We start from the raw sequence: 26,415 nt of genomic DNA on the forward strand, positions 1-26,415 counted from the left end.
GCTGAGCAGAAGCAGCTGCTATGGGGACGTATTCTTAGAGAGCTGTGGTGGAAGTGGTTGATACCATCAAAAAGTGGTTTTCCACTTCAGCCAAACAGTGGTTTGACTTTTTTTAGAAATCAAGCAACAATTTGTACTGCGTCCTTCCTTACGTTTTTTCTTTTTTTAAAAAGATTAAATTTGTGTCTCTGTAAAAGTTTTCCATTTCAAACTTTATTCTAAAATGTATGCAAACTGAAATGCCCAATTCCAATAAAAATTCTCATTTGGATTTTGTCTTGTTTTCTTTTAAAAGCATTGGTTTTTATCCACCCTGTTCAGGTTATTAGAGATAATTCAAACTTCCTAAGTCCTGAGTAACTGGCTTCTAACAATTTTAATAAAGCTGGTAAGTATCCTACACGGTTACTGGGTGCTTGGATTCATAACTCATGTTCGCATTCTTAGGCAAGTTCTCTTTCTAGCTATGCAGAACATTCCTGTCAAAGGGTAGCATTTTGCTCTTTCATCTGTTTTACAATAAATCTCATTCTTATTTCTTATGTCCTCACTGAAGCAAATACTGAAAAGGATAATAGATTCGCCATGTACTATATAATTCTTTCATTGTTTTATGTTTTATGTTATGCTCTATGTTTTATCTGTTTTACCGGACTATTTAAAAGCTTGCCATTTTAGCATCCGAGACATACGTGTTTGCATGTGTGCGTTTGTATATAGAGATGTATTGATATGCGTGTTCTCATGTCTTATCCGTAGGATACATCGCTGGCTGAGGTAAACTCATTCAGTCCTTCCATGCCAATATCCCCCTCATCAATGATAAACCAGTATAAATTTGAAGATGAACCGGAATTAAGAGATCTCTTCATTACAGTCGATGATCCTGAAAGCCACATTACAGCCATTGAAACATTTATTACATACAGAGTAGTCACAAAGGTAAGCATCTACTCGTGGCTATAATGGCTTACACTGATAACAATATCAGCGTTTTCACTTTCTGGCATGCCATTCTCTGGGATATTACTAAATTTAAATTATACTCTGATTTTGCCATGAGTTATAGACCACTGAAACTGTATGAAACTGTGCAGTACATTCCGAAAAAAAATTCAGTATAAATCTACACACATAGGTGCTTAGGTTTTTTATGCTGAGAAAATAGCTAATAATTCTTCAACAGCCAAATCAGTTCTGTATGAGAATAACATTTTCTGTTGTGATCTTCCGCAGGAATAGGAAACAGCAGAAAGACTGATTCAGTTCAAAGACACTACATTAGCCCAAGTATTTATGACTTTTGGATCGCTTGCAGGCTAGCAGTCTTTTGTCTTGCGTAAATGTTCCCTGCTACAAAGTCTTTCAATTCCATTCTTTTGTAATTACAGCGTCCACTATCACATGGACATTTGTTTCCCATTTACAGTTGCATATGATTGCTGGCGAAACTGCCACAATTCTCCAATGAAAAAGTAATATTGGGAAACAACTCAGTGTATTTTTAGCTGTCCTGAATGTAAGTTATTTACTGGAAAAAGGGAAGAAAGTCAGCCTTGTGAGACTAGCTAGCTCTTTTGGGATTACCAGCAAGTATTCTGCAGGCTGCATTTTGAGAATTGCACTGTTAATTTATTTTACTTTCAGTTCTTTTTAAAAGATTCATTTAAAACCAAATTTTCAAATGGGAATTATTCATCCTTAAATAAGAGGAGATATCAACTCCTCATAAAATATTTAAAGAGTAGGAAGAGAGCTATCTTCGTTAGGTTGCCAGCAATAATTTTCACTTTATGCATGTTTTCGTAGACGAGAGAACATTTTTTCTTCAGGCAAGTATGAAAGGGCTGTAAGGTGGCTTGCTTTTGCTTTTTTATCTATTCTATCCTTTCTTATCGTATTTAATATGAAGTGCTGGTTGTTGATGATAAAGTAATAGCATTCCTCCCCCATACCTTGAAAAATCTTTTTTCAACCCTCAAAATGTTTAGATTACAAAAGTGTGTTTTGAGGTTTTTAGAATTTACTTGCATTGCATTATAAATATCTGTGCAACAGTGAATGCTAAACAGCACGCATTACTTTAATGAAAACATGGGCTCTGTGTGGCTTGATTCTAGAAGGTAGAGCGGTAATCAAATAAATCTCATGGTCTGACAATTTTGCAACACCGTAATAAGCTTTTTTTCTAGGCATTAAAGGTTTGTTGGCAAGTTCTAACAAAGGGCTACAAAACTGGAATTGATGATGGAATGCAGAATCCATTAAGCAGCGCAGGAAGTGCTAGTGCTATGATATGGTGAAGTTTTTGTGTTTTGAATGTGGGGATTGTTGACTAGTGCCAGCAGGTCCCAAGGATGTATGTCAGCTATTTGGGTTTTTTTTCAAAATGCTGAAAAATGGACTTTCCTCACTCGTAGATTACTAATCACTTTAAAAGAAGTGCCCAAAAAGTAACAAACATAACTGTTCGTTAAGGTTAAAAGCAAAATGCCGGACTAAAATAATGATTGAAATCTTTTGGAAACATTGTGGTAGGCTAATTATTATAAGTCACTCTGTGTGCAGTTCAGTGCTTGCTTTTCTTTTTATTTTTTTTACAGTAGAACTTTGATTTCTTGCTAAAATGGGAGTTGTTTTATCTCTTCAAGTAACTGATCATTGCACTTTAAAAAACAGCAAGCAAATAACAGGGGCAAAATAGAATCATGTATGCACTCCCTTCAAGTGCTCAGTTTTCTCCAAAATCTGAAACTATTTTGTTCTTTTTTTTTTCTGGTATTCTAACCTGGGCCTGTTTTTTCTGCCTCTGGTTTTCAGACATCTCGTGGTGAATTTGACTCCAGTGAATATGAAGTTCGAAGACGATATCAGGATTTCCTTTGGTTGAAGAGCAAACTTGAAGAAGCACATCCGACACTGATTATTCCTGTTCGTTTGCTAAAACTTAAGTTATTTTTATTTGGTTTTAAGATGGCTCCAGTTTTATACAGAGATGTTTGAGGTCTTTCTTCAGTTTCTGAAACCTCGCAAACGTTAAAGCAACCTAGTTTCATTAGCTTTATACATATGTCATAATTAAAAATCCCATAAAGGGATTTGTAATTGTGCTGTTTGCAGTAATTTATGTCCTTCTTTCTTAGTTGTACTCGTATTCTTCTGCACTGTGTGTTACAAAAACCATGTTATACCACTGTTGAATGTGATAACTTTATAGCAATTTGGTTTTTGTGTGGTGGGTTCTACAAGGTGTACTTAGGGTTTTTGGTAAGTAGAAGATAAATACCCTGAATATTATGCAAATTGTACAATAGATTTTTCCTTTTTTCCTTAGCCATTGCCTGAAAAATTCATAATGAAAGGAATGGTGGAACGATTTAGTGATGAATTCATTGAGACTCGAAGAAAAGCTTTACATAAATTTTTGAACCGCATTGCTGATCATCCAACTTTAACCTTTAACGAAGACTTCAAAATTTTTCTTACTGCACAAGCCTGGGTAAAATGACTTTATTTTTATTTACAGTTATGGGAAACCACGTCTTGTGTTAGTAGAGTGTATCAGGAGTCTCCCTAGTTCAGTGTTGAGTAGTGTCCTCCCACAGCTTGTTACAGAAGTGTCAGAGGAAGGCAGGGGATTTATGGAATATTCATCTCCCAAGAAAACCTTTTCTTCTGTGCTTTTGGTAATCATGCGTGTGACCAAAAATATTGCTGTACCTTCCAAAGCAGGGTTTTTTTCTGCATTTTGGATTTTTGTGGCAAATTCACAATATTTCAAGTCTGCATGCTTTTTGGTATACGGATAAGCTTCCAAGATTATATGAAAAGTAGTAATTTAAATTAGTTCTTGTTTTGGCATGGCACCGTCTTTTTCATCTGCTTTTTTTTTAAAGTTATACTAGTCTCATAAAAGAAAAATACAGCCTTTGAATTTCCTGTTGTATTTTTGCAAGATGAGTCCAGTTGAAAATTGGAGTTTTCTACTCAGAGAAGCCTGCCTCTGAACTTTAGCAGAGGTTATTCTAGCAACTTATAAAGAGAGTCACAAAAAAATAGATAGATTACTTCTTCCAGTAGGAACATTGTTTGCTTTTCTCAGTGACGTATTTCTGCAATCATTGCCTCTGCTTTCCTGTTCAAAAGGCTAAATGGCAAATAAGCTAACTCACCCTAAGGAATGAAAGGGTAAAGGTTCTCTGCCATCTTTAATCACTCTTGGGAGAGCGTGATACACGGCATGCGTGTGTTTGCCCAGAAAGGCTTAGCTAATAAATGCACACGACAGGTACGGTTCTGACACTGGTCTAATGGTTTTAAAGAAAGATTTATACACTAAAAAGACATGCAGAAGCTTATGTATGTAGTTTTGTTTTAGAAACAGGACAAGGACAAGAGGAAATGGGCTCAAGCTGCGTCGGGGGAGGTTTAGGTTGGATATTAGGAAAAATTTCTTCACGGAGAGGGTAGTCAAGCATTGGAACAGGCTGCCCAGAGAGGTGGTGGAGTCCCCATCCCTGGAAGCGTTCAAAAAACGGGCAGAGGTGGCACTTGGGGACATGGTTCAGTCTAGTCTACCCTTGATTGGTTTAGTGTGGACTTGGTAGCATAGGTTAATGGTTGGACTGGATGATCTTAAAGGGCTTTTCCAACCTAAACGATTCTATGATGCTATGATTCTAAAAAAAACCTTTTTTAAAAAAGGTTTTTAAAAAAACCTGCCTTCAAGTATGCATTATTTTTGTGGAAGTACATGGAAGTAAACACGGCTTGTTCTGTCTGTAGGAACTCTCCTCACACAAGAAGCAAGGTCCTGGTTTGCTGAGCAGGATGGGACAGACCGTCAGAGCTGTAGCATCCTCCGTAAGAGGAGGAGTTAAAAATCGTCCTGAAACGTTTACAGAAATGAACGATTACATAGAAACATTTAGTCAGAAAATAAACGTACTAGACAAAATAGCTCATAGAATTTACAAGGAAGAAAGGGGTAAGTAGAAAACAAGTATCAGGTTTATTGATTTAAGAAATTAATATATTGGAAAAGTAAATTGGTTTTCACTGTGCTGGGCAAAATACTCTTTCCAGCAAGCAGCGGAAAAGAGAAATTTGTGTTTATACCGTGCTTTTCATAATGGTCATTGTTTTGGCAGACCTTCAAGTTAGTTTGAATAACGTGTTAATAGGAAGAGTTTTAACACGTCATTGAACTACTTGATAAGGAACTTAGAAGAAAACGTAGCAAGTATGGCTATCTTGTTGCTTGTGGTTTTTGGAAAGCTGCATGTCCTTTTGTTTTGTCCTTTCAGTGGAATGTAACTAGTCACAGTTTTCTGTGCTGTCTCGTACTGGCATAATGCTGCCTAGATTCAAGATCTCTTTTTTGGTTTCATTTTGCACCTTTTTTCTGTGTTAACCAAGTAGATTATTTTTTTAGTAGGTTTACTGTTGGCCATAATTTCTGTCATGGGGAACTGTGCCTGTTAGAGTTGTCTTAAGAAGGATGACTTAATCTGGTTTTCTCCTTAAGTAACAGTAGTTTGAACACCTACTTGGAACACGAAATTACTGACTTTCTGAGATTGACCCTGATCTCAGACTAGGTGTGTTCACTAGAATTTCCACTGGTCAGCACTTGAGGGATTTTATTGTCTATGTAATATAATTTGAAGAGCTGCACCATGTTCTTTAATAACTGAGCCCTTGTGCTTTATTGTGCAGTACCAGATCTCAGCGTGTCCTCACTAAATTGGAGGGGTCTTATAAAAGGAAAATGCATGTTGGTGAAAAGAGTTCCTTTTGATATCGTTCATTTCAGCGCAAATAGCTGGCTGAGGTCTGTAGGTTCAAGGCGTCAGTGCCAAAATATTTCTTGGAAAACCTTATGAATTTTGACGTGCTCCCAAATGCTGTAGTTTGTATCTTCTTTTTAGTTTTCCAAATAGCACTTGGCAGAACACTTGTGTGCAGGGCCGCACTGTCGTGGATATGAACTGTTGATAGCTGTGGTTCAGAGAACATTCCTGCTTGCAGTAGCTTAACATGGGATTCTTAATTATCTGTTCCATGGAGGGTTTTTTTGTCCAATTAATCTCAAAGGAAGCAGTACACTCGTCACGGCACGTGGTCTGCTTTGCATCTTTTCCTGGACATTTCTTCATTATAAATTCAGTTGTGATGAAATTGTGTTTTCAATACATGACCAATGTGTTCAGAGTACCCCGCTGTGAACATGCAGCTTCCAGGTCGTATCCAGCCTTGCCCAAGTTTCGTCTTGCCAAATGGCACAGTGAATTCTGGACCTTTTTCTTTCTGCTTACAGATTATCACTTGGCCTAGAGACATAAGAGAAATAATTCATAGGGTGCCCATGTATTTAGATTAATAAAAACTACTAAAGGAGATAACACCTGCAGAACTGGAGTGAACTTCAGCGTGTCTTCTGCAGCTTTTGGGACATACCAAGGCTACTAGTTTTAATTATGAGATTCGGAGCATTACCGTAGCAGAAGAACTCAGGGCGGTAGAAGCGAGTCAGACCGACCGCTGCCCAGGGCTGCTATTGCTCATGTCCCTCTGTATGAAGACAACGTGAAGTAATTCAGATCATCGGGTGAACCGAATACAACCCATCAGGTCTCAGAGCGTATGTGTCCTTTTAAAATGACTGCCGCATTTTTGCTGATAGGTTTCTAGGAACTACTTCATCACATTAATTAGTTTATTCATAAACAATGAACTGCAGTTTACTTATCTTGGTCATTTGAGCAAATTTAAACATTAGCCTCAGTCTCTTGCTTTGTTCACAGTAACAAATTGAGGTTGCAATTAGTATCACTTCGACATCTATTAACGAACAAAAGACTAATATGTGTATATGTTCCTGTTAAGAGTATTTTAATGAAATGAAGGAATACGGCCCCATCCACACACTCTGGTCAGCATCGGAAGAAGATATAGCAGACTCCCTCAAAGGTGTTGCCAGCTGCATCGACAAGTGTTGCAAGGCTACGGAGAAGCGAATGGCAGGGCTCTCGGAAAACCTGCTGCCGATTTTACATGAATACGTTCTCTACAGTGAAATTCTGATGGTAAGGTCTCCTTACGGATTGCTTATGGCTGTATATAAAGTTTGGCTCAGTGCAGTGACAAACGCTAGAGGGTTGGCGACTGATGGTTTTGCAGTCCCTCTGTTTACCGTCGTTATTAAACGTGCACAGCGTAGGATAGCTGTTTGTTAGCAGGGGATCCGGTTGGTGCTGCTTCCCATGTTGCTTGGGCAAGAAGCACCCCTTCCAGATGAGAAGAGCGTGATCCTTTTGCGTGGCAAGCAGCCCTTGGTAGCTGGGCTAAAGAGTGCCTGGTTTTGCCATCTTCAGAGCTCTGCGTTGTAGCAGAGAGGCGGGAACGCAGGAAGGTTTGGGGAACAGCAGCTGAGAAAGACCTGCTCTGACCCTGCTGAGATAGGAACTCATCGAGTAACAGATTGTGTGGGGGAAGAGGAGCAGAGAGGTTTTTCCCTTTCTAGGAGATTTTCCTAAACTATGTTTTCTTTTTCCCAAGCGGCAGGGAACTTCCAGTCCCTGTGCCATTATATAAACATGTGTTAGTCTTTGCCCTAAGGTGATGCTCTCGGTTCCCTTTATGTACGTATTTTTCTTACACTCGGAGAGAATGTGAAAAAATCAGACTTCAGAATTGATAAACTCAGTGCTGATGGATAATCAACATAATTCAGCATGTCATAATTCCCACTCTTGCTGCCTCCAGAAAGCAGAAAACGTGGACAGAGCCCTCTTTGTGCAGGTTTTGAGCAACGCAAGCTGCGGTATCTGTTCTTGCCTCTCTGCTGGGAACCCAGCTCCTGCTGCAGTGGTTTCTGTGTGAGAGTGTGTTACAGGGCACGGGCAGAGCAAGACCCCAGTTCACTCAGCCTTTGCTGGCACTGTGCAGAGCGCTGCCAGTGTCTCAGTAAGGCTGAGGGTAAGGATTACTGCTGCAATGACTGCTGTCTTTACCAGCTTCACTGAAAGAGGGGCCATACAGAACGTCCTGTGTCTCACAGGCCTCGTTACTTACGTGTACGTGCAGGTAGATGGAGGTAGGTACTGCTTCGCTTAAAGGTCTGAGGAGATTACTGTCCTAGCCATTGCAGGTCGTCTTCCTCTCCCCCGCTTCCAAACTTATTGTTCAGAATTTCTAAGTGTGTTACCCGTGAGCCACCCCAGCCTTCATGCTGCTGAAGAGATGCTGCCTGCCCGTTGCCTTCTAGTCTGCAGCCTGGCTCGCCCTTTCTCAGGTGTTCTCTTTGGTCCTGAGCACAGAGAGGTTTCTGTGGACAAACCCCAGAGTGGCTACCTGGCTCTTCCGCACACGTTACAAGTAGCCGTTGCCCATTGCTTTTTTTTTCTGCCTGCAGTGTTCTTGGTGGAACACTTGCAGTGCAGCATTAGGCTGCCTTGAGGTCCTATCCGGAGGAAGATCTTCCTCCGATAGCTCATTCCTGTTCTACAACTGTTCTTTTCCTTCCATTTGCCGTGGATTTTTATTTTTCCTGTGGTTTACTTCCCTCTCGCCGTTTGCAGAGGGAACTACTAGTTAGGATAAAAATACCGCAGGGGAGGTCACACACTGGTAAAACCTGCTTTCAGAGGTGTGTTTAACCCCTCATCACAGGGACCTTTGTGCGGTGCTGCCAAGATCACGCGCAAGCGTGCAGAAGAAGGTGCGCTCAATACAATGCAATCCTTGTATTTGCCGGTCTTGGGAGTTCAGCCTTAAACTGGGGAAAGAGATGAATTCATAGCTAAAATATTTGCATCTGGACTGGCTCCTTCCTAACTGGCTCACTGAACAAATCTGGGAATGCAGAGTATTGCTGCGCCTCAGGGTACAAATGGCAGCAATAGATTGGTTATGGGCCCACGTACAAATATTTGAGGGTTTTGTGGCAGGGTACCATTAAATATTACGCCAAAAAATTGCAAAAGTATAATAATATGTTTTAAAAACATAGTCCCTCTGTTTGCCATTAGAAGTCAGCACTTGTCTATAGTTGTAGCACATTAATATTAAAGTCATTGGGTTTATCTTGCAATTTAAGGAGTATTTGTGATAAATTGGACAAAGTCATTAAAACAGCTCTTAAAGAGGCAAAAGAAATAGTAAAAAAGATAATGCATTCGTAATATGAAGGAAGGCTGTTCCAGACATACTTGTTTTGCTTCTGTGCTTACAGCTAAACATTTTCTGTGTTTATCCAGCCAAAAGATATTCTGAGCTATTGAAACGTACATTTATGAGCATTAGTATGTATTGCTAATCTAGTACTCAGAATTGTCCGAAGTCAGGTTTACCGATTTTTTTCTAGCGAGCACCTGTTCAAAAAGAAACGCTGAAAAATTATTTGAAAATTAACCTCCTAAATTATTCTGTTGTGTTTGTTAAAGTGACAAGATTTCAGAGAGAACTCAGTCAAATAAGACAGCTAGAGAAGGTAGAGCTGCTTGTGCCCTGTGCTGTTTCAACATGCCCTATGCTAGAGGTGAATACTGAAAATCACTTTAGTGTATGCAGAAGAAGCAGTAAAACCAGTTGTGGCAAGGTAATGTAAAAGAAGGTTTTGAGATTTGTAATTATATATGTCCTCCTGATTATTTTTTCTAAAAGGACTAAAGCCTTGCAATGTTTCCGTGAGATAAGCACACCTGAGTGTGCTTTTAGAGATGAGGAAACTAAGGCAAAGAGAAATTTGTAAGGCTTCCTCAAGGTCACAGAGCAAATGAGCATCGGAAATGGAAATTTAATCTGTAATACCGTTCCTGTTTTGTAGTTTAACAAGTAACGTTCCTTCCCCTTTCTAATTATTTTTTGACATTATGCTAAAAATCCAATACCTGATAAGACAGTTTTAAAGGAGGAAATAATTACATATGCTGAAAATAAGCACATATATCAATGTTAGAACATCTATCATTTTTATGATAATTTTATCTGATTTTACTGAACTACGTTTGGCACTTAGGAAATGATATTGAAGGTTAAAGTCACAATTTCAGTAATGCCTGGTATACCATTTTTAGTCATTTATTCTACTTTATATTGTAACTTCTACTCAAAGAAGATACTTTTGTTCGTGACATTTGGCAAGCTCATGTTGTTGTTTTAAAATATGAATATATAGTAAGTCAAGCTGATACTGAGTAAACTGCTGTTGCAGTTTTTCTCATAAAACTAGCAGTGATACTGTGTACGGCAGATTCTTGCGGAACTGATTTTGGATTTACTAAGATTCTTGAAAAACACATAAGATAAAATACAGGTATCGAAAAATAAGTCTGCACTACATGATTTTAAGATTTTTTTGAGGAAAGTGCATGTATCGTGTCAAAAGTATTAAATGGCATCATTCTGTGATCTTGCTTAATTTATTAAATAGCCGAGTTGTTTGATGGTTTTCTGAATAGATGGCTAAAATTTGGTGCGGTTTACTACTTTTGTTTTTCTCTTCTATATTAAGGGTGTTTTGAAAAGGAGAGACCAAATTCAAGGCGAGCTCGACTCCAGAGTTGATGCTTTAGCCAATAAAAAGACAGAAAAGGATCTGGTGAGTATGCACGGAAAGCCAAAATCTTCCAGGCCTTATTGTAACTGCCAAAGCTGATCCCCTGCAGAAGGCGTGTCCTCCGAAGCCGTGCTTTGTAACTGGATGGTGTCTCTAGAATTCTCATATTCTGAAAAGGTTTGGCCCTTGTAGCTGTGCGTGCCGGGCAAAGGCAATCACGAGAAAGATGCAGAACTCCAGTAGATAGGGCTGCTGGAGCAAAGGACTGGTAATAGCGGGCGAGCACTGTGTTTTGTCAACACAGACCGTACCGCAGCTTATTTTTAGCATTTCTGGTTACTTCCACACTGGGAGCTAAAAGAAAGTAAGACTTGCTGCAGTGCTCTGGTAGCTGCTGCTCCGTTGATGTAGGAGAGGGCAAGGAGGTGGTTAGAATGAGCAAAGCTGTTCATTACACTTACTTAAAATAAAAACTTCTGGATTCTGTTCTTTCAGGTTTCTGTCTTACCTGGTTGGGTCCAGGGTTTTTTTTGTTTGTTTTTTTGTTTTTATTTCCAGTATGACACCTGCATTCATTCTAGTGAATTCAGACCGTAACTGGGGGTAGGTATCCCCAAACCCACCAGCGAGGCTCAGCTGGCCGATTAAAAGGAACTTCTGGGATGGGCACTGGCATTTTTTAAATTTTTGATTGTTTAACTCTCCAGCCTAAATAATGTCCTTTTAGCACAGCGTTAATACAAAGTGTTATATGGTGTACATAATATATAAAAATGACTAACTAATAATTGCTGTAACTTTTTAGTACATCAAAGGAGAAAGTCCTTGACATTTCAGATACTTTTTATTAGGGTTGTCGTAATTAACTTTCACGTAAAGATGAGGCGTTTAGATAGTTTTTGGCACTTGAAACGCATATTTTTATTTGATTTCTTGTCACTGAGCTGAATAAATAAGAATATATTACCACCGTCTGATATCTAAGATGGCTATGGTGTATTTTGTAACGGTGTGCCTCTGTGTACTGCAGTGGGACAGTAAGTAAATACCTCTGGTTTTGTTTTTTCCTGAAGTAGAAATGCTGTTTACGTATATTTTCCTCTCATTTCACTGCCTTGGCGTTCTCTAATCTGTTTTTGTTTCTCTACTTCCTCGGCCGCTTCTCCTGTCCTTTGTCCTTAGTTTACGTATAAAGTTTGAAGCCGTTATAAAATGCACAGAGGACGGTAAGTTGGAGAAGCCTCCTTGGCTGGGAGTTGGGGCAGCAAGGTAGTCCTCGGCTGGCTGCGGGCCACCGAATTCCCGTGTTTGCCTTGCGAGGGCACCGGCAGACCCACTGCAGGCTCCTCCTGTAGCCCACCCGCGTCCCCAGCACCCCGCGCCGTGGCTGCCCCGTGTGCCGGCAGCACGCGTTAGTTGCGTTGCCTGTAAAAGCACGGGATATATTAAGAATGATCCTTGTGGGTCCCTTCCAACTTGACATATTCTACGATTCAATCATTCTAAGAATTTATTCCGGCAGGAAGGAGTCTTATACGCCATTGCGTAAGTTATTTGTATGCAGCTAGTTACAGCAGCTTTGCGACGTTGCGTCCCTTTTCATCAGTACTTCCCATTCGTATGGTTTGTTGGCAACCTGCTAAAAACAGTTGCATTTGCAGAGAGCGATTCAGCGCTGAACTGCAATTTCATACAGCTTGCGTAGCAGCTAGCCTTACTGCTGTCCACCGTAGGGAAGGGAACATTGCCTGGCAGGACGTGGTCTTTTCAGAATGTATTTCTGTTATAATCGGATGGAGTCCTCAGACGAGGTGCATGCTCTCTCTTCTCCTGAACTGTTACAGAAAAAAAGGACCATTTTTCCCTTTAGCAGAGTATTGATCATGCCGTGTTGATTGATACTGGCAATGGTTTACTCCGTAATGAGATGTTTGGACTTGCTTCCAGTAAAATTTTGACATCAGTTTGCAAAACCTGGTCTTTTTTCACTGGTTCTGTGTTTCCAAAACTGGGTTTACACTTTTGGTAAAAGCCTTCGGACAGCGTGATTACCCAGGTGTTCAGATCTTTGCTCTATCTTTCCAACACCTCTATTCCTTACTCATTTCAAAAAATCCCGTTTCTGAGAGCCTGATTCTCCTTGCAGTCTCACGAGAGCAGTAAAACAGATGTCTGTTAGTCTAATCTGATCATAAAATCCTGTGTTCTCTAATTGAGTGGCAGCTGTATCCTGAAGACTTTCTTAATTAGAAGTTGAAGGCTTTTTCCATTAATGATAGTTTGGCCACAGAGAAAGGTGTACTGCTATTTTTAACCATTCAAGTAACTTTTAACTGTTTTCTGAACCAGTGTTTTACTATGTTTTCATTTTTGTTATCTGTTGAAATATTGCTGACATTTCTAACCAGACTGATTTCAGAATAAAAGGTGGTCATAGCACAGATACTGTTATTGGGATTGGTGTCAAACCCTGAGTTTGGCTGTCTTTGCACATTTCTATTCCTATGCAGAACTCCTGTAGCTTCTAATGATCTCATAGATGTCAGATTGAACTTGTCAGTGCAATCTAGTAGCCAGAAATTCTGCTGACAATGAGTGGCATGAACTCTAATCTCATTTGAAGTACATTTCCACCACAGATAAGGAATCTCAGACTGTCATTAGAGCTGATAAAAGGCTGTGAGATCTTTAGCGTTGGTCACGGCAAACATTAAGTGATTTAACAAACAGGAGGTTATACAGCAGGAGAATACAAAACATCCCCAAGGTCAGTGCAGCTGAAATAGGCTGGAATCGCAAATTAAACGTTACGAGATGTCACGCTCGGTGGCTGGGAAAAAAATGTTTTCTTGAGCTGTGCTTCTGCCACCGGGCTTTTAGAAAGCTGCTTGCGGTGCTGCTAAAAAGCCAAAACCTTGTCTCCCACTCCAAAATTTAGTCCACGAAGAAGGCAGTTGTTCAGGCTATGGAAGGTTTGAAGACTCTGATTTTGGATGCAGGCTCTGACAGAGATATTTGGGAGGACTTCGGTGTCCTCCTGCTTATCTAGACCTGTCTTACCTCCAGAGCTCTGGCTGTAAAGACGTTGGAGTTTGTGGCTCCGCCGCTCCCGTGCTCCATCCTGAAGGCATACACAGCAACGCTAGTGCATCCCTCTGTGGACTGGGAGTTTTTAACAGTTTTGGTACTGCCACTAGTGCTAATAGTAATTCTGACAGAAGGTCGGTCTAATGTGCTCTGACAGAACCAGGTAAGCATTAAATGCTAACTTAAGGATTCTAGCGTTCAGGCTTGAAACTAAGTAGTGAAGAGATGAAATGCTGAATCGATCACATTCTGAATATGTCTTATCTTTTCACTCCAGGCCAAGAAGGGTTAGCATCACCAAGCTGTAGGATGAATTCATGTAGCAGATAGAAATTCGTGCTATTTTGCATAGTGAGATAGCGTAAAATGCTGTGTCACTTACCAGGGAATTTGGCTGTCGGGCCGAGTCTCTTGGGCTACGGGTCGCGCTGCTCACGTCCGCCGGCGCTCTGCCCTAGCAGTGCCCGGCTCCCACCTTCCCGTCCCGTGGTCCGATGTCTGATTAGCACCGTGCTGTCCTTCTCTGGGGACCACTGATGTGAGATTGAATTTATCACACTGGCTGCCTCAGTGAGATCAGTGTAAGAAAATGGGTTCAGACTCATATTTAATTTGCAGGATAAATTGTAACAATTTACACCTTGGAAATGAGGAGCACACTAGGTAGATGTTTTTGTCGAGACCAAGCCATTCTTCTTCGATTTCTGCTGTCATGGCAGCTGAAGAGGGTGGCACTTATGTTTCTTTTCAGTTGTGAAAAAGAAGATCTTAAACCTCTCTGCTTGAGATGAAGAAGTGTGGCATAATGCTGTCTTTAGACCTTAAATCCAGCCCTTGCCTTGATACAACACACAGGTTTTGGGGGGCTTTAGAGGGTGGTGGTTAAACCGCATATCCAAGCAGGGATATAGAGCTGAGTCTGCCTGTCCACATCACGTTGTGACTACACCGTGGAAGAAATGCGTAGTTCCTAGAAAAGGCAAGACAAAAACAAACTGTAAAGTCAACGTCTTAAAGGTATGAAGAATGAGATAAGGGGAAGCTGCTGCAGCCAGGACTTCTAAGTCGGAGAAGTTCTTTATGTGTGTAGCCTAGCTCACCCCCTTATAGGAACTTCTTTCTTGCAAAAGCAGAAAATGGATTCAACTTCCTTTCCTACTCTAAATCATCTAAAAATATTCACTGGTTTCAGTGTTCGGTGTGCATTCATTTTTGGTATTTGAAGGAAGGGCAATTAACTTGGGACATGCCTAAGATACCGAATGCAGCTGCCTGTAATTCCTTTCAAGATAACTTCCCCACATTTACACTTCGGATTAACCTTTTCATATTGAATACAGTGGTGGTAGTTGAAATTACCCTTGTCCTTAGTCTGGCTAGATAATTGAACGTGGGCTTTTCAGTAAAGTAGAAACAATATTTTGCATTTTGTTCTTGATTGATAACAGTATTTCATTAATCTAGAAGTGTGACAAGGAAAATCAGTATAGAAATCAAATCTAACTAAAAATATTTATTCATCTCTGCATCGTGGAATGTGGAGGAAATCCATTCAGGTGAAGTTTTTAGTTTTACTAGCGGAGGAGTTTTTGGCTACTTTAAGAGCTGAAGGATGCTGGTATGTCAAACAGAACTGGGATCCGTGGGTTGTGAGTTAAGCGTTGGGCTCGGTTTCAGTGCTGCGTAGTTCATTTCTGATGGCGGCAGCATTGCCGGCTCTTGCCCTGGAACCTGTCCTCCCTGCGTGGTTCAAGCTGGCAAAGCCAAGACTTTCCACATCCTGCTCTGAATTTTGGCATTTCTGCATTCTGCCAATAGCCTAAGCATTCCTTGGAAATCCTGGAAGTTAATCCTGGAATCCTGACGTTCCTATCAATGAAAGCATCAGCTCTGCAGAGAGCACGAGGAGCTATCCTACTTAACAGGGGTGTTGTATGAGGAAAAACCAATTTGCCTGCCAGCAGAATACAGGGAAGAAGAGGAAGGTGTACGGGACCTGAGTTGCAATGGAAACACTACAAGGAGATTAACTTTTCCTGCTTGATGTTCCTGATCGGTGGTGTTTCTGCCCGAGCTCCCTCCTGCTGCAGAGTCGCTGTGCAGTCCCAGCAGAGGGATTTGCACTGTAGCTGCGGAAGACGGACCGCGTTCTGCGGCTGGGTGCCAGCCAGGACTGACGCAGCTGATGAGTAAATGACAATAGGTAACAAAATTATTGACAGGACCAGAAGACTCATTAAAGAGAGGGCCTCTGTCCACTTACTCGTTCCCATTAGCTGAAAAGTCACTTTGTGCATCTACAGTAATTAGAAGAAAATAATGTCTGTAGAGTAGCCCTCAAGCTTTTTGATTCTGGATCGCTGTGAAAGAGTTTCTTCTCTGCAGAAGTCCTTTGGTTTAATGTCTTTCTCTGCTTCTGTATTTCTCTCTCCCTCACATGGTGACACAGAGGTTAGTGCCACCAGAAAAGATTGCAAGGTGACAGGCAAGAAATCAGAAAGTTTGTGCTTTTGATTTCTGCTGTCTTCTCCCCATTCTGGTTTCTCCTGAGGTTATCAAAGGTTCTGCCAAGGTTTTCTCACTTTTTTCTGGCCAAATCTAATTTGTGTAGTTGATTCTGCTTCAGTAAACCCTTCGATATTTTCCTTTTCAGATGCATTACTGTCAAGTGCTAGTGAAGAGGTGCCAGAGTCTGTAACTTCTCAGTCAATAAAACTATCTTCAGCAACACTTTAATTCTGGTCTAGAATTTGTTATTAGTATTTCAGAAATTGTACTGAGTTACTCATTAAGAATAAAATTTAAATTTATCCCTGGGGAACGATTTTCTTTGCTAAGTTAAATACCAACCTTGGTTCTGCAGGTCTGTTTGTCTGCACTAAAACTGATCACTTGATTTCAATCACTTTTGAAACGGTGACTTTACTGATATTTTTTTAATGTTTACAATTCACATTTAGTTCTCAGAAGAGATCGGGAAACTTGAAGACAAAGTCGAATGTGCCAATAATGCTCTGAAGGCGGATTGGGACAGGTGGAAGCAAAACATGCAGTGTGATATGAGATCAACGTTCACTAACGTGGCTGAGAATAATCTCCGTTATTATGAAGAGGTAAAGCACTTTCTCAAAGCAATGTTATTTTTTCATTGATTATTTCAGTGGAGAGGTCCATGGGTTGTCTGTAAAGCGGAATTTTTGCGTTTTAGTTCAAACCTGTGATAACTTCAGCATCGGTTTTTGCAGGAGGAGGAAGGTGGTTATCCTTAATTTGACACGTTTCAAGCAAAATGTATTTTATTTGTGCCCAAGTGGTTGATCCTGAGTTCATCATCGACAGAGGGCACTCTTGTTTTACTAACCACAACAATTTAGAACATATTTTTTTGGTTCAATGGCAGCTGCTATCTTTCAGTGTGGAAACCTTTTGCTGTAACTGCATGAAGGAGCCCTCTGGAAAGCTCCAACTTGTGCAAGTGATCTTGTATGAGGGAAACGTTTAAATGCGATTCCATTTCAGATGGCACATTCAGGAAGTCCTCATTGTTATTTCCCTAAGGAATTGTCTTTCGTGAAATAATTGGACTTTGCTAGGATAAAGAACAATACAATTTTGAGAAGTCAATATGACAAGCTTATTGCATGTTGAAAAAAAAAAAAACCACCAACCTGCTGCAACTGCATGCCATTAATAAATTGAATCTTTTTATAATTGAAACTTACTATTTCAGAAGGAAAGAAAAGTGGTTGAAATTAGATTTTTATTTTCAGTTCAAATGCCACAGCTAATATTCTCAGTAAGAATTCCCTTTTACAAGAATATATGCTAGAGAAAGAGAACTTGGAAACATATAACAAAATACGTTAAGCATTCTGTGAAGTTTCTTCCTGGGGAACATGTTGACTGAAGTGCGCATTTTGAAAATATCCCAGAGATCTTGAATTTTTTAAAAGAATTTCTCCTTATTTTGGGAAAATAAGGAATAAACTAAGCCCTCTATTAAGCATAAATTCATAATTTTCACAGATATATGTTGACATCTGTAACTTCCAATCCTGTATTTTGAACTTTTTATGGATTGCCCGTTAGCCAGTGACAGTGTCGTGATTTTACAAATGATTTTGTTAAAACATAATTGAAAAGACAGAGCTCTTGATCATCAAGTCTAATTAATTAACATACAGTCTGTGAGATGCACGGACATTGACAATCTGTTGTTACATATTAAGATCAAAATATTTTCTGAAATCAGGCAGCAAGCTTTTGGCATCCTCTCACATTTTCTTCAGTTATTGATGATCTCTGACTTCTGTATCAGCAATACGTATGTTAAAATGATACTAAATATATCAGAATATTTTGTTAATGAATGATTAGCTAAATTAAAACACAAAATTAATTCTTTGGTTATCTTTCCTGTCTAGAAATGCTTTTTGCTGAATTAGAATTTTAATTCAGAACGCCAAAGCTCGTACTGTACATGAAATTACTGTCATTAAGTCACAAACTGCAGGAAATGGTTCCGCTATCTCTGTAACTGCCAGTGGTTCTTCTTAAATAACCTCTGAAATACTGGACAAATTGGTTTATACTGAGATGTTATTCTTTGTTGGTGCTTTTCTTGAATATTGAAATCTGCATAAAATCTTTTTGCTGTTACATCTCGGTAGATCTAGATTTTAGAGAACACTACCTTATCTTACTGCAGCGGTTGCAATAATAGAAAACATTGTGCTAACTGTATCACTCCCAGTTTGCAAAGTGAGGGCTTGCCAATTTTTTTCCGTTTTATCAGAAAATCATTATCTTAATCCTGACATTCAAGAGAGTTTGATGAAATTAATACTAGATTGGGAGTTTTGGTCTAAAATATGCGTGTTTATTTGAGACCTGTGGTTAATGCTGATGGTTAATTATTGGAGAAGTGATTACTGTCCGAGGTCCGTATATTAAAAACTACAGGTGTGTAATGCGCTCCTGAAAACAGCAGAAGCAGCAGCCCTCGCATCTGCTTTCACTGTATGGAAGTGAAACTTCAGGAAGGGAATCTCAGAAACCAGAGAATCGGAATATGATTTTTATGCTTTCAGTAGAAAACAAAATCCTACCTTAAAGATAATAGTTTGAGTCTCACTCATTAAACTCATGCACAAGCACGGTGCCTGTGACGGTGTTTTCCACTTGTTCAGTCATTACTTGCATCATTAACGTTGTCTCACACGTCCAAAGTTAAATTACTCGTTCATGCTTTTGATGCACCGTTCGATGCTTACTAAGCCTTTTCTTCTTGTAGTATCCCTCATCTTATTTCTTGCCTTTTTTTTCCCCAAAGCACGTTCTGTGCATGCTCCCGGGCACCATGGATGCCATGGATATGATTCAGTTGCCCAGCTCTTCCGTCCATCTCCTGTGAGGAACCATCTCCTGCTTTCTACCTCAGTCACTACCCGCTTCTCCTCCTTTCCACAGCTTCCCACCCTCCCAGTTCAACTCCTGTTCTCGCCTCTCCGCGAGCAGCGTCCCATTCCCTCCTCTGCGGCAATGTTTCACTGCGCTCCTCGTTATTCCCCAGTCTTGCTGACTTCGTTTCCCAGGCGCACAACCAGGAGTCGTTCCTGCTAGTGGCCCTTCTCTGCGTCCCTCACATTTCTGAGAACTACAGAGTAACGGGAGACGGACGTCTCATGTTTTCTGGTGGCTTTCGCAGTAGAGAATCCAGTCCTTCGAGACTGTATAAAACTAAAGCCCGTGTGATCAAGTACACCACAGCAGTGTGTCAAAGTACGCTAGAATTTCTAAAATGTTATTTCCTCGTTGTCACAATATGGGGAAGGAGTATGACCTTGCATTTGTTTGGATTTTTCCTTAATTGTACTTGCCTAAGGATTCTGCTGTCAACTTGTCAAGCATCACTTAGCTAGCATAAAAGACTATGTCTCCCTTAAGCTGAATTAATGTCCACGTTACGTGAGGTGCTACTTTAAAGTGTTACCTGTAATTATATTTCTCCAGATTTGCCAATTCAAAACAAGCAGAGGTATTTCTGTAGCCTTCCAGTCTATTGACTATCTACATTTAATACTGAATTATATTTTATTGAATTACAAGAAGTGTTCCTTTGTTTCTACAGCTGTGGAATCGCCAATCTGTGCAGACCTATGAGAATGAAAGCTTTTCAGTGATCATGTACAAGCTATGTTATAATACATTTAAATATAATGTCCTTTAGTAGCCAAGGATTACCACGACTGACCAAACATTTGGAATTCCTGTAGCTGGTTGCAAGAGTTCATAGAGTTCTCTGCTTCCTTTACTTTGCTTCTGGAAAAAAGTTGAATACATGCTTCAGTCTCTCTGTATTCCACAAAGGCTTAAAGGCAGTAATGTGCTGTATTAATAATGACTGTGAGTGCAGTGCTAAAATCAGGAGGATGTTCTGAAGCAATATGAAAAGGTTTTAATTTTTAAAAATTCAGAACTTTACTCCTGTTTCTGAAGTAAATGGCATTGATTTGTTTGCCTGACAGAGAAGAGTTCTTGAATGACGTCTGTGTTAACCCCATACCATTTATTTTATTCCTTTTCCCCGTGCCTTAGGTGTGATGCCGTTGTCTGAAATAGCACACCTTAGTCCGGGAGAGGTATCTGCCAAACAGCTGAAATCACAAACTGTCCACGGGCTGGAGCTTACAGCTGAGAAAGCCGACTGTCCCCAGGAGTATTTTCATTAAGTTAGGTATAGATCTTCTGCAGAGCCCTAAAGGTGCAGCGTTACTAGAACCAAAACGAGATACAAAGGTAGCGGTGGTGGCGTTTAGCTAGCAGGGCTGAAGTGGTTCTGGTACAAATTAGCGAAAGCAAACCAGGCAACGTTGGACTCTGGCTTCAAAGAGCAATTAGACATTTACTGAAGTTTTCCTTTTGTTTTTCTCATGTGTTTACTATAGTCTCTAGGATATTTACAGAATCAAAGAAAACAAAACACTTCATTTTTTCTCAGCAAAGAAATTTGTTAACCTATTCTATTCAGAAAAAACACCGGAATAAGTGGCCAGATTTTGCAGCCTGATCCAAAGACTACTTAGACGTTATAAATCCAGCAAATATAGCAGAGTTTGGTTTTTCCACTGCTAATGAGGCACTCTAGAAAATGCAGGGAGATTGGGGTTTTTTTCATGATGTAGAATCATATTTAATTAGTTTTGCCATTGAAATATGTTTTTTCTTGTGCATGGATGAGCCTTTGTTTTAAAGCTTAGCCTCTAATTTTATTTTCCTCATGTCAAACTAATCCTGTTAAACCTGTGCAGCTTAATCAGATAAAAAGCTAAAGTTATCTTTGATACAGTGAGGTTCTTGCTGGTATTGACACAGCTTATTCTTTTCCAAAAATATAAACAATTTCCTCATTTTTCTTAACTATTTCAAGATAATTTAGTTTATTTCTGTGACCTATATTGCTGCGCTGGCATAAATTGATCCAAAGGATTCATTAGGGCAAAACAATACTCCTTCCCCATTACAGCAACTTCCCTCTAACTCCAAAGCCCTTCGGTACCTCTCTATCTAGTATAAGCGGTAGAAAAATAGGTGAGATTTGTTGTTTGCCCTAGAGGCCTCCGTAGTGATGCATTTAACTAGTCATTTGGTTGCGTGGCAAAAAGTTAGCTGCTCCTGCGTGTTGATCACGTCCTGCCTTAGCACTGCCAGGGAATTTCGCTAACAAACTTCATGGGACGTTCAAAAGCTCCCAGTTTGTCTCTGTGCGTGTTGCTTCAAAGCCAGGATCCATCTTTGAACCCTCATTCATTTCAACCATAAAAATGTCTTTTAAATACTTTCAGGAAGACTTTTCTTTTGTAATAGGAAGCACTATTTCTATGCACTCTAGTTTCTGTTTCGCTATGAAAGTATTTTTTGCCTCTCAGCTAGACACAAGACTTCATTTTCAGATTCTGCTCCAGAAAATGCCATCATAAATGATATTTTTAAGGTATCAACCGTGGAAAACAGGGAACTGGAACAGAAACACACATGGCACGTGACACACTGCTGCTGTCATCATCCCTACTACCCGTTCTATTTTTCTATCTCCTTTTTAGTCAGATAGGCAATTGTACTATATGAAAAGCTTTTTTTTCTAAAAATGATGTTGCAGAACAGATGTGTGAACTGCTGTTGTAATCGGAACATTTTAGGTAAAGTAGCCTTATTTAAACTCTTGCTATTTCATTTTGTGTATTTTTTATGTCTTCCGCTGGGCTTTTACAAGTAATTGGATTATGAATTTCAATCCTAGGCATGCACATTTCATTTCCTGGGTTTGGTTTTTTTCTTTTTTTTTTTTCCCTTTCTGTCTCCTCTGGGAAAGCTGGCTGATCCTCCGGTTAGATCTCTGTTTTCAACCTCCCAGGAGAATGAAGTGAAATCATTCTGTAATAATGTTGAAGTATACATCACTAACGAAATGTCGTTTACGCGGTTCATGCTTCACAATATAAAAAGCTTGAGCCTAAGGCACAGAGACCTAGTTTTGTTTTGGTATGGTTAATTATAAAACTTGTCAGCTGCAGCAGCACTGTGATGTCTGACAGTGAAATGAGCCACCATTGCTCTTACATTTTGGAAAATGTGTTTTGGTTATATAAAAGAGGATAAATTAAAAAACTGAATATCTTGTGTAACTGAAAAAAAAATGCTTTGCATCTTCGTCTGGAAAGACTTCAGTAGATTGTATCTATCCGGTTAAGCAACATACTGTGATTGCATTTTAACACGTGCAGCTTGGCTCAGTGTTGCAAAGATAACAGCAAGCCATTTTTACATCCCAGCCAGTGCTGATATATGTATTTTAATTCACATTCCTGAAACTACAGAATGACAAAACATGGAGTGACACGGTATAAATTAAACTGTGGTTCAGAAAAAAAATGGCAGTCGTTGCTAACAAAAGACTGTTCAAGAAGACACAGTGATCGTTTCTTGTCCCACACCTAGAAAAAGCCTAGGAAAAGAGACGTGCCTTGCAGTTTTCTAGGATGGGGACCCAGGCTGGGCTCTAGCAAAGAGAAATCTGAGTCCGAGCGCCACAGCGCAGACACACTGCTGGCAGCTGCCCCACTGCCATTTTAAAACCAAGATGCCACCTTCCAGTTCAAGCATCTCGGGTAGACTCAGCTGCCAGTGTCACATGAAGTAGGGGAGAATCCAACGATCGAACCTGAAAGGCTTTATACAAAAGGTCAAAAAGACCTTTGAAGTCAGAAATCAGTTTGCAACACTTGCAGATCGCAGTTCATGCTAGCGCTACTTTCACCATTGCTCCTTGATTTTATATTTACCATTTCAAAATAACGTTTCTCCAAAAAGTCGGTGAAGAAAGCAGATTTCCACATGAACCTTACCCTGTCATTCCTCTCTTTTCACAGTAACTCAAACCTTAGACGCGCTCTGAACAGCAGCGTAATGTTGTTGTGTGCAAAAGCAGCAGAAGTTAGTTGGGGATTTTGTCCGCAAGATCAGAAAAGAGAGACTGGGGAAGGAGATTCGTGGTTTCCGTGGTCTAGGGGACAACATAGGAATGGCAGGAACAGGCTCTAACGTGCCTGGTAACGACCAAAAACCCATGCAGAAATAAGGTCCCGCGTACTTTTTTCTTTAGGATCTCTTAAGTCAGTTGGCTGTTTTAACCTCTCACATTACCTTGCAGACCCATGTCTTCTACTTTTTTATGTCTTCAGAGACATAACCGCTGCTGACTTTTGTTTGCTTTTTCTTGTGTCTTTTGTCACCCGGAATTTTATGGGTGTCCTTGGTTCTGCGTCGTCGTGTCATCGTGGATTCCCCCAACTGCAGTCATCCTGTGTGTTGTCTTCGTTTTGCTCTTTGAGCTTATACTTTAACATTATTTGTGACTATCAGATCCTCCCACTCATCTGCTTGCATGTAGATATGCAATGCCACCAGGACCTGGGCTCTTTAGTGTAATACAATTAAATTACATGTTTAATGGCAGAGTTTTGAAGTCATTCACTAGAAATGTCTAAGAAGACAGAGTTAGGTGGCTGTAGTTTCAAGCAGCATGAATGCCAGCGTGTTTTCCGTGTCTCCTAAGCAATGACAGATGGATGCTAGACACTTCATTGTAGCTGGGCATAGCAAATTGCTGTGGCTTGAATAGCTTATGGCAAAAAGTTTTCACTTAGGCAATGACGCTGTTTTCAGGGTACTGATGTAATTCAAAGTTCAGATAAACGGAGTATGCTGTCCAGGTTTTCCTATAAAAGAAGGTATTTCCTGAGAAACTTCAGAAGACTTGTTTATTGTGAATATTTCACATTCTTCATGAAAAAAACTGAGTACAGTAAGCAGTAAATAAGCTGCATTGTCCAGAGCAATAGGTATGAGTGTGTAAGTCAAAATTTTATTAGACCATTTCCATTTCAAGGTTCTTTTTTTTTTTTTCTATAGCATCAAAACAATAAAATTATTGCATGAAATTGCCTGCCCTCTCTAATGACAGACTTGAAATAGTAAAAACCTGGTACTTTGGGTAACAAGCATCAGCACACCACAGGTTACCTAGTGATAGCCTTGCCATGACTTTCCACACTGATCTATGATTTATAATGGTTTGCCAAGCTGCCAACACTCATTTAAGGCACACTGAACCAGTCATTTGGGGATTTTTTTTTCTTTTCCCTGTTTTACTGCCTACAGTCTTGGTGCTTCAACTGAAAAAAATTAGTTTGTACAATTATAAATACATTTTTCCATGAGGAGAGAAATGCCACTTGTTGTAAGGATGATAATTTCCCTACTCCTCCCCCCCACCTTTCTGGTCCCATTTCTTTCCCATTACTCAGGGGAAAAATGAATTCTCTGTGTGTTTAGAAAAAAAATGTTTTAATTTAACTTGGAAAGAAAACTGGGTATACAATAGGAATCCACCGAGATTACAAGGGAACCGTGCCTGACGGCACGCTTTCTATTTGGAAGAGATCTTTGCGTGTAACTAAAGGGAGAGATTAAAGAAGAGCGTAATTAATGTCAGCATCTTCCATGCTAACACATACAATTACGATGCTCACGCTGTGCGCTCGTCATTATGTAGAAGTGACCTTTACAGCTCGCTCGGCACGTTGGCTAACGTTTTGCATATCACTGAGCTGCCTAGGAAACCATCTTTTGCTCTTACCATAGTCCCACAAAAGCGGCTTGTGACAATGCCTATGTATTCTGCTATTTTTTATTCTTCTTGTTCTCCTTGGCTACCAGTTTTACAGAAATCTATCTGCTATATTCATATGTATCTGTGGTTTTGTTTTGTTTTGTTTTGTTTTTAAGTGCCTTGCTACGTGGGAGTCCTTCCTAGCATCTCAAAGAGTGTATCTTCATGTGGAAGAAGATTCTGAAGATACGCCTTGAGTAATCTCTCTGCTCGATCTCTGCCTTTTCCATGCAGTTTCTCCCAACCAAAGAAGTGCTTTATACGAGATCAGATACATTATTAAATTCAACTGTTAAAAAAATCAGTGAAATGCAGGAAACCAGCTTATTGAAAACTCAGGTATTCTAGTCCTGAAATACATTTTGGAACATGCTATATATTGCTTTATATTGCTTAGCTGTGATTTTACATATTTTTATGCAAGTGTTTGCATACAGTTGTATTCATAAATATTGCATAATTTGGATATAAAGTATTTTAAATATGTAAAAATAGCTCCATTTTAATAAAAAGTTTAATAAGGAAAGCTTGTCTTCATTCTGTATCCTAGTCTTTAAGAAGTATTTTGGTATTTTAGCGTGCTTGTTATGTTCTCTTTGTCGAGTAATGTCCTGTATTTGTAAAATTACCTAGTGTAGTCTTCAAGGAGCTCTTTAGGATTATTTTAAGAGATTGTGCTAGTCACCCGATGGCAACATGGTACGGAAAGATGTCGAATGTGTTCTGTCTGATTAATGCTGCTTTAAAGTACTGTTAATTCAGTTTTCAGTTTGCAGTATTTACATGTCTGTCAAACATCTTCAATTTGACATTTTTTAAAGGATACAGGAAAAAACTCATTCGTGAAACAGACTGTTTCTACAACGATACAGTGTTTGCCGCAGCACTGATCCTGCCAATACAAAAGCTTCCATTTGGAGTTTCCAGGATCAAACCTTTTACTCCCACGGCTGACCCTCCTGTAATCCTTCGCTTCCTCCCAAATTGGGATAGCCAGTGTGGAAGAGAAAGGGAGAAGAAAGGAAAAGAGAGGTTGGCATTACAACGGTTAGCTGATTCACTCATGCAATATGCATTAAAGTGTTCCAGTCATTGAATTATTCCACCCAAAAGGCCTGTCAGTCTGCACTTGCAATTCCTGCAGTTCTCCCTGGCAGTTAAGGTCTGAGCCAGCCTAAGTCTGAATCCGGAAAGGAGGCGGCGCAGGAATTGGAGACAGCCTAACCGCGGCTCTGCCTTGCAGGGCTTCAGCCCTCACCTTCGCCTTCTGCGGTGGCCGTTCGTGGGCTTGCTCTTGTCCGTCGCCCAGTGGCTGCGGGGGCTCGGGTCCGCTCGGCTGGCTGTGGCCCTGTCCAAGCTGGCCGAGTCATTTTCTGCCTTTGATCTTAAGAAATGTAGATCGCAAGTGAGACCTGGAATACCAGCACAGCCTTTTTAGCAATGCAAGGAAGACTGCGCCCATGCTGCCCCCATGAAGTATTGATGAAAGCTCAGCTCTTCTTTTTTTTCTTTCAGCTATAAAATAGCAGTTGAGATG

The 26,415-nt window shown here is 40.0% G+C and overlaps 1 protein-coding gene across 1 annotated transcript in view; it reads left to right on the plus strand.

Moving 5' to 3' along the window:
- SNX7 (sorting nexin 7) overlaps positions 1-25,075 on the plus strand; it is a 31,429-nt gene extending 6,354 nt beyond the window's left edge. Inside the window, exons 2-9 of the mRNA XM_075710536.1 lie at positions 760-942; positions 2,821-2,931; positions 3,335-3,499; positions 4,786-4,987; positions 6,889-7,088; positions 10,517-10,603; positions 16,609-16,761; positions 24,995-25,075. Coding sequence (XP_075566651.1) covers positions 760-942; positions 2,821-2,931; positions 3,335-3,499; positions 4,786-4,987; positions 6,889-7,088; positions 10,517-10,603; positions 16,609-16,761; positions 24,995-25,075 — 1,182 coding nt within the window. The remainder of the gene's footprint in view (positions 1-759; positions 943-2,820; positions 2,932-3,334; positions 3,500-4,785; positions 4,988-6,888; positions 7,089-10,516; positions 10,604-16,608; positions 16,762-24,994) is intronic.
- The last annotated feature ends 1,340 nt before the right edge of the window (positions 25,076-26,415 follow it).

Source organism: Pelecanus crispus, chromosome 5 (genome assembly GCF_030463565.1).
Source record: "Pelecanus crispus isolate bPelCri1 chromosome 5, bPelCri1.pri, whole genome shotgun sequence".
Lineage (NCBI taxonomy): Eukaryota > Metazoa > Chordata > Aves > Pelecaniformes > Pelecanidae > Pelecanus > Pelecanus crispus.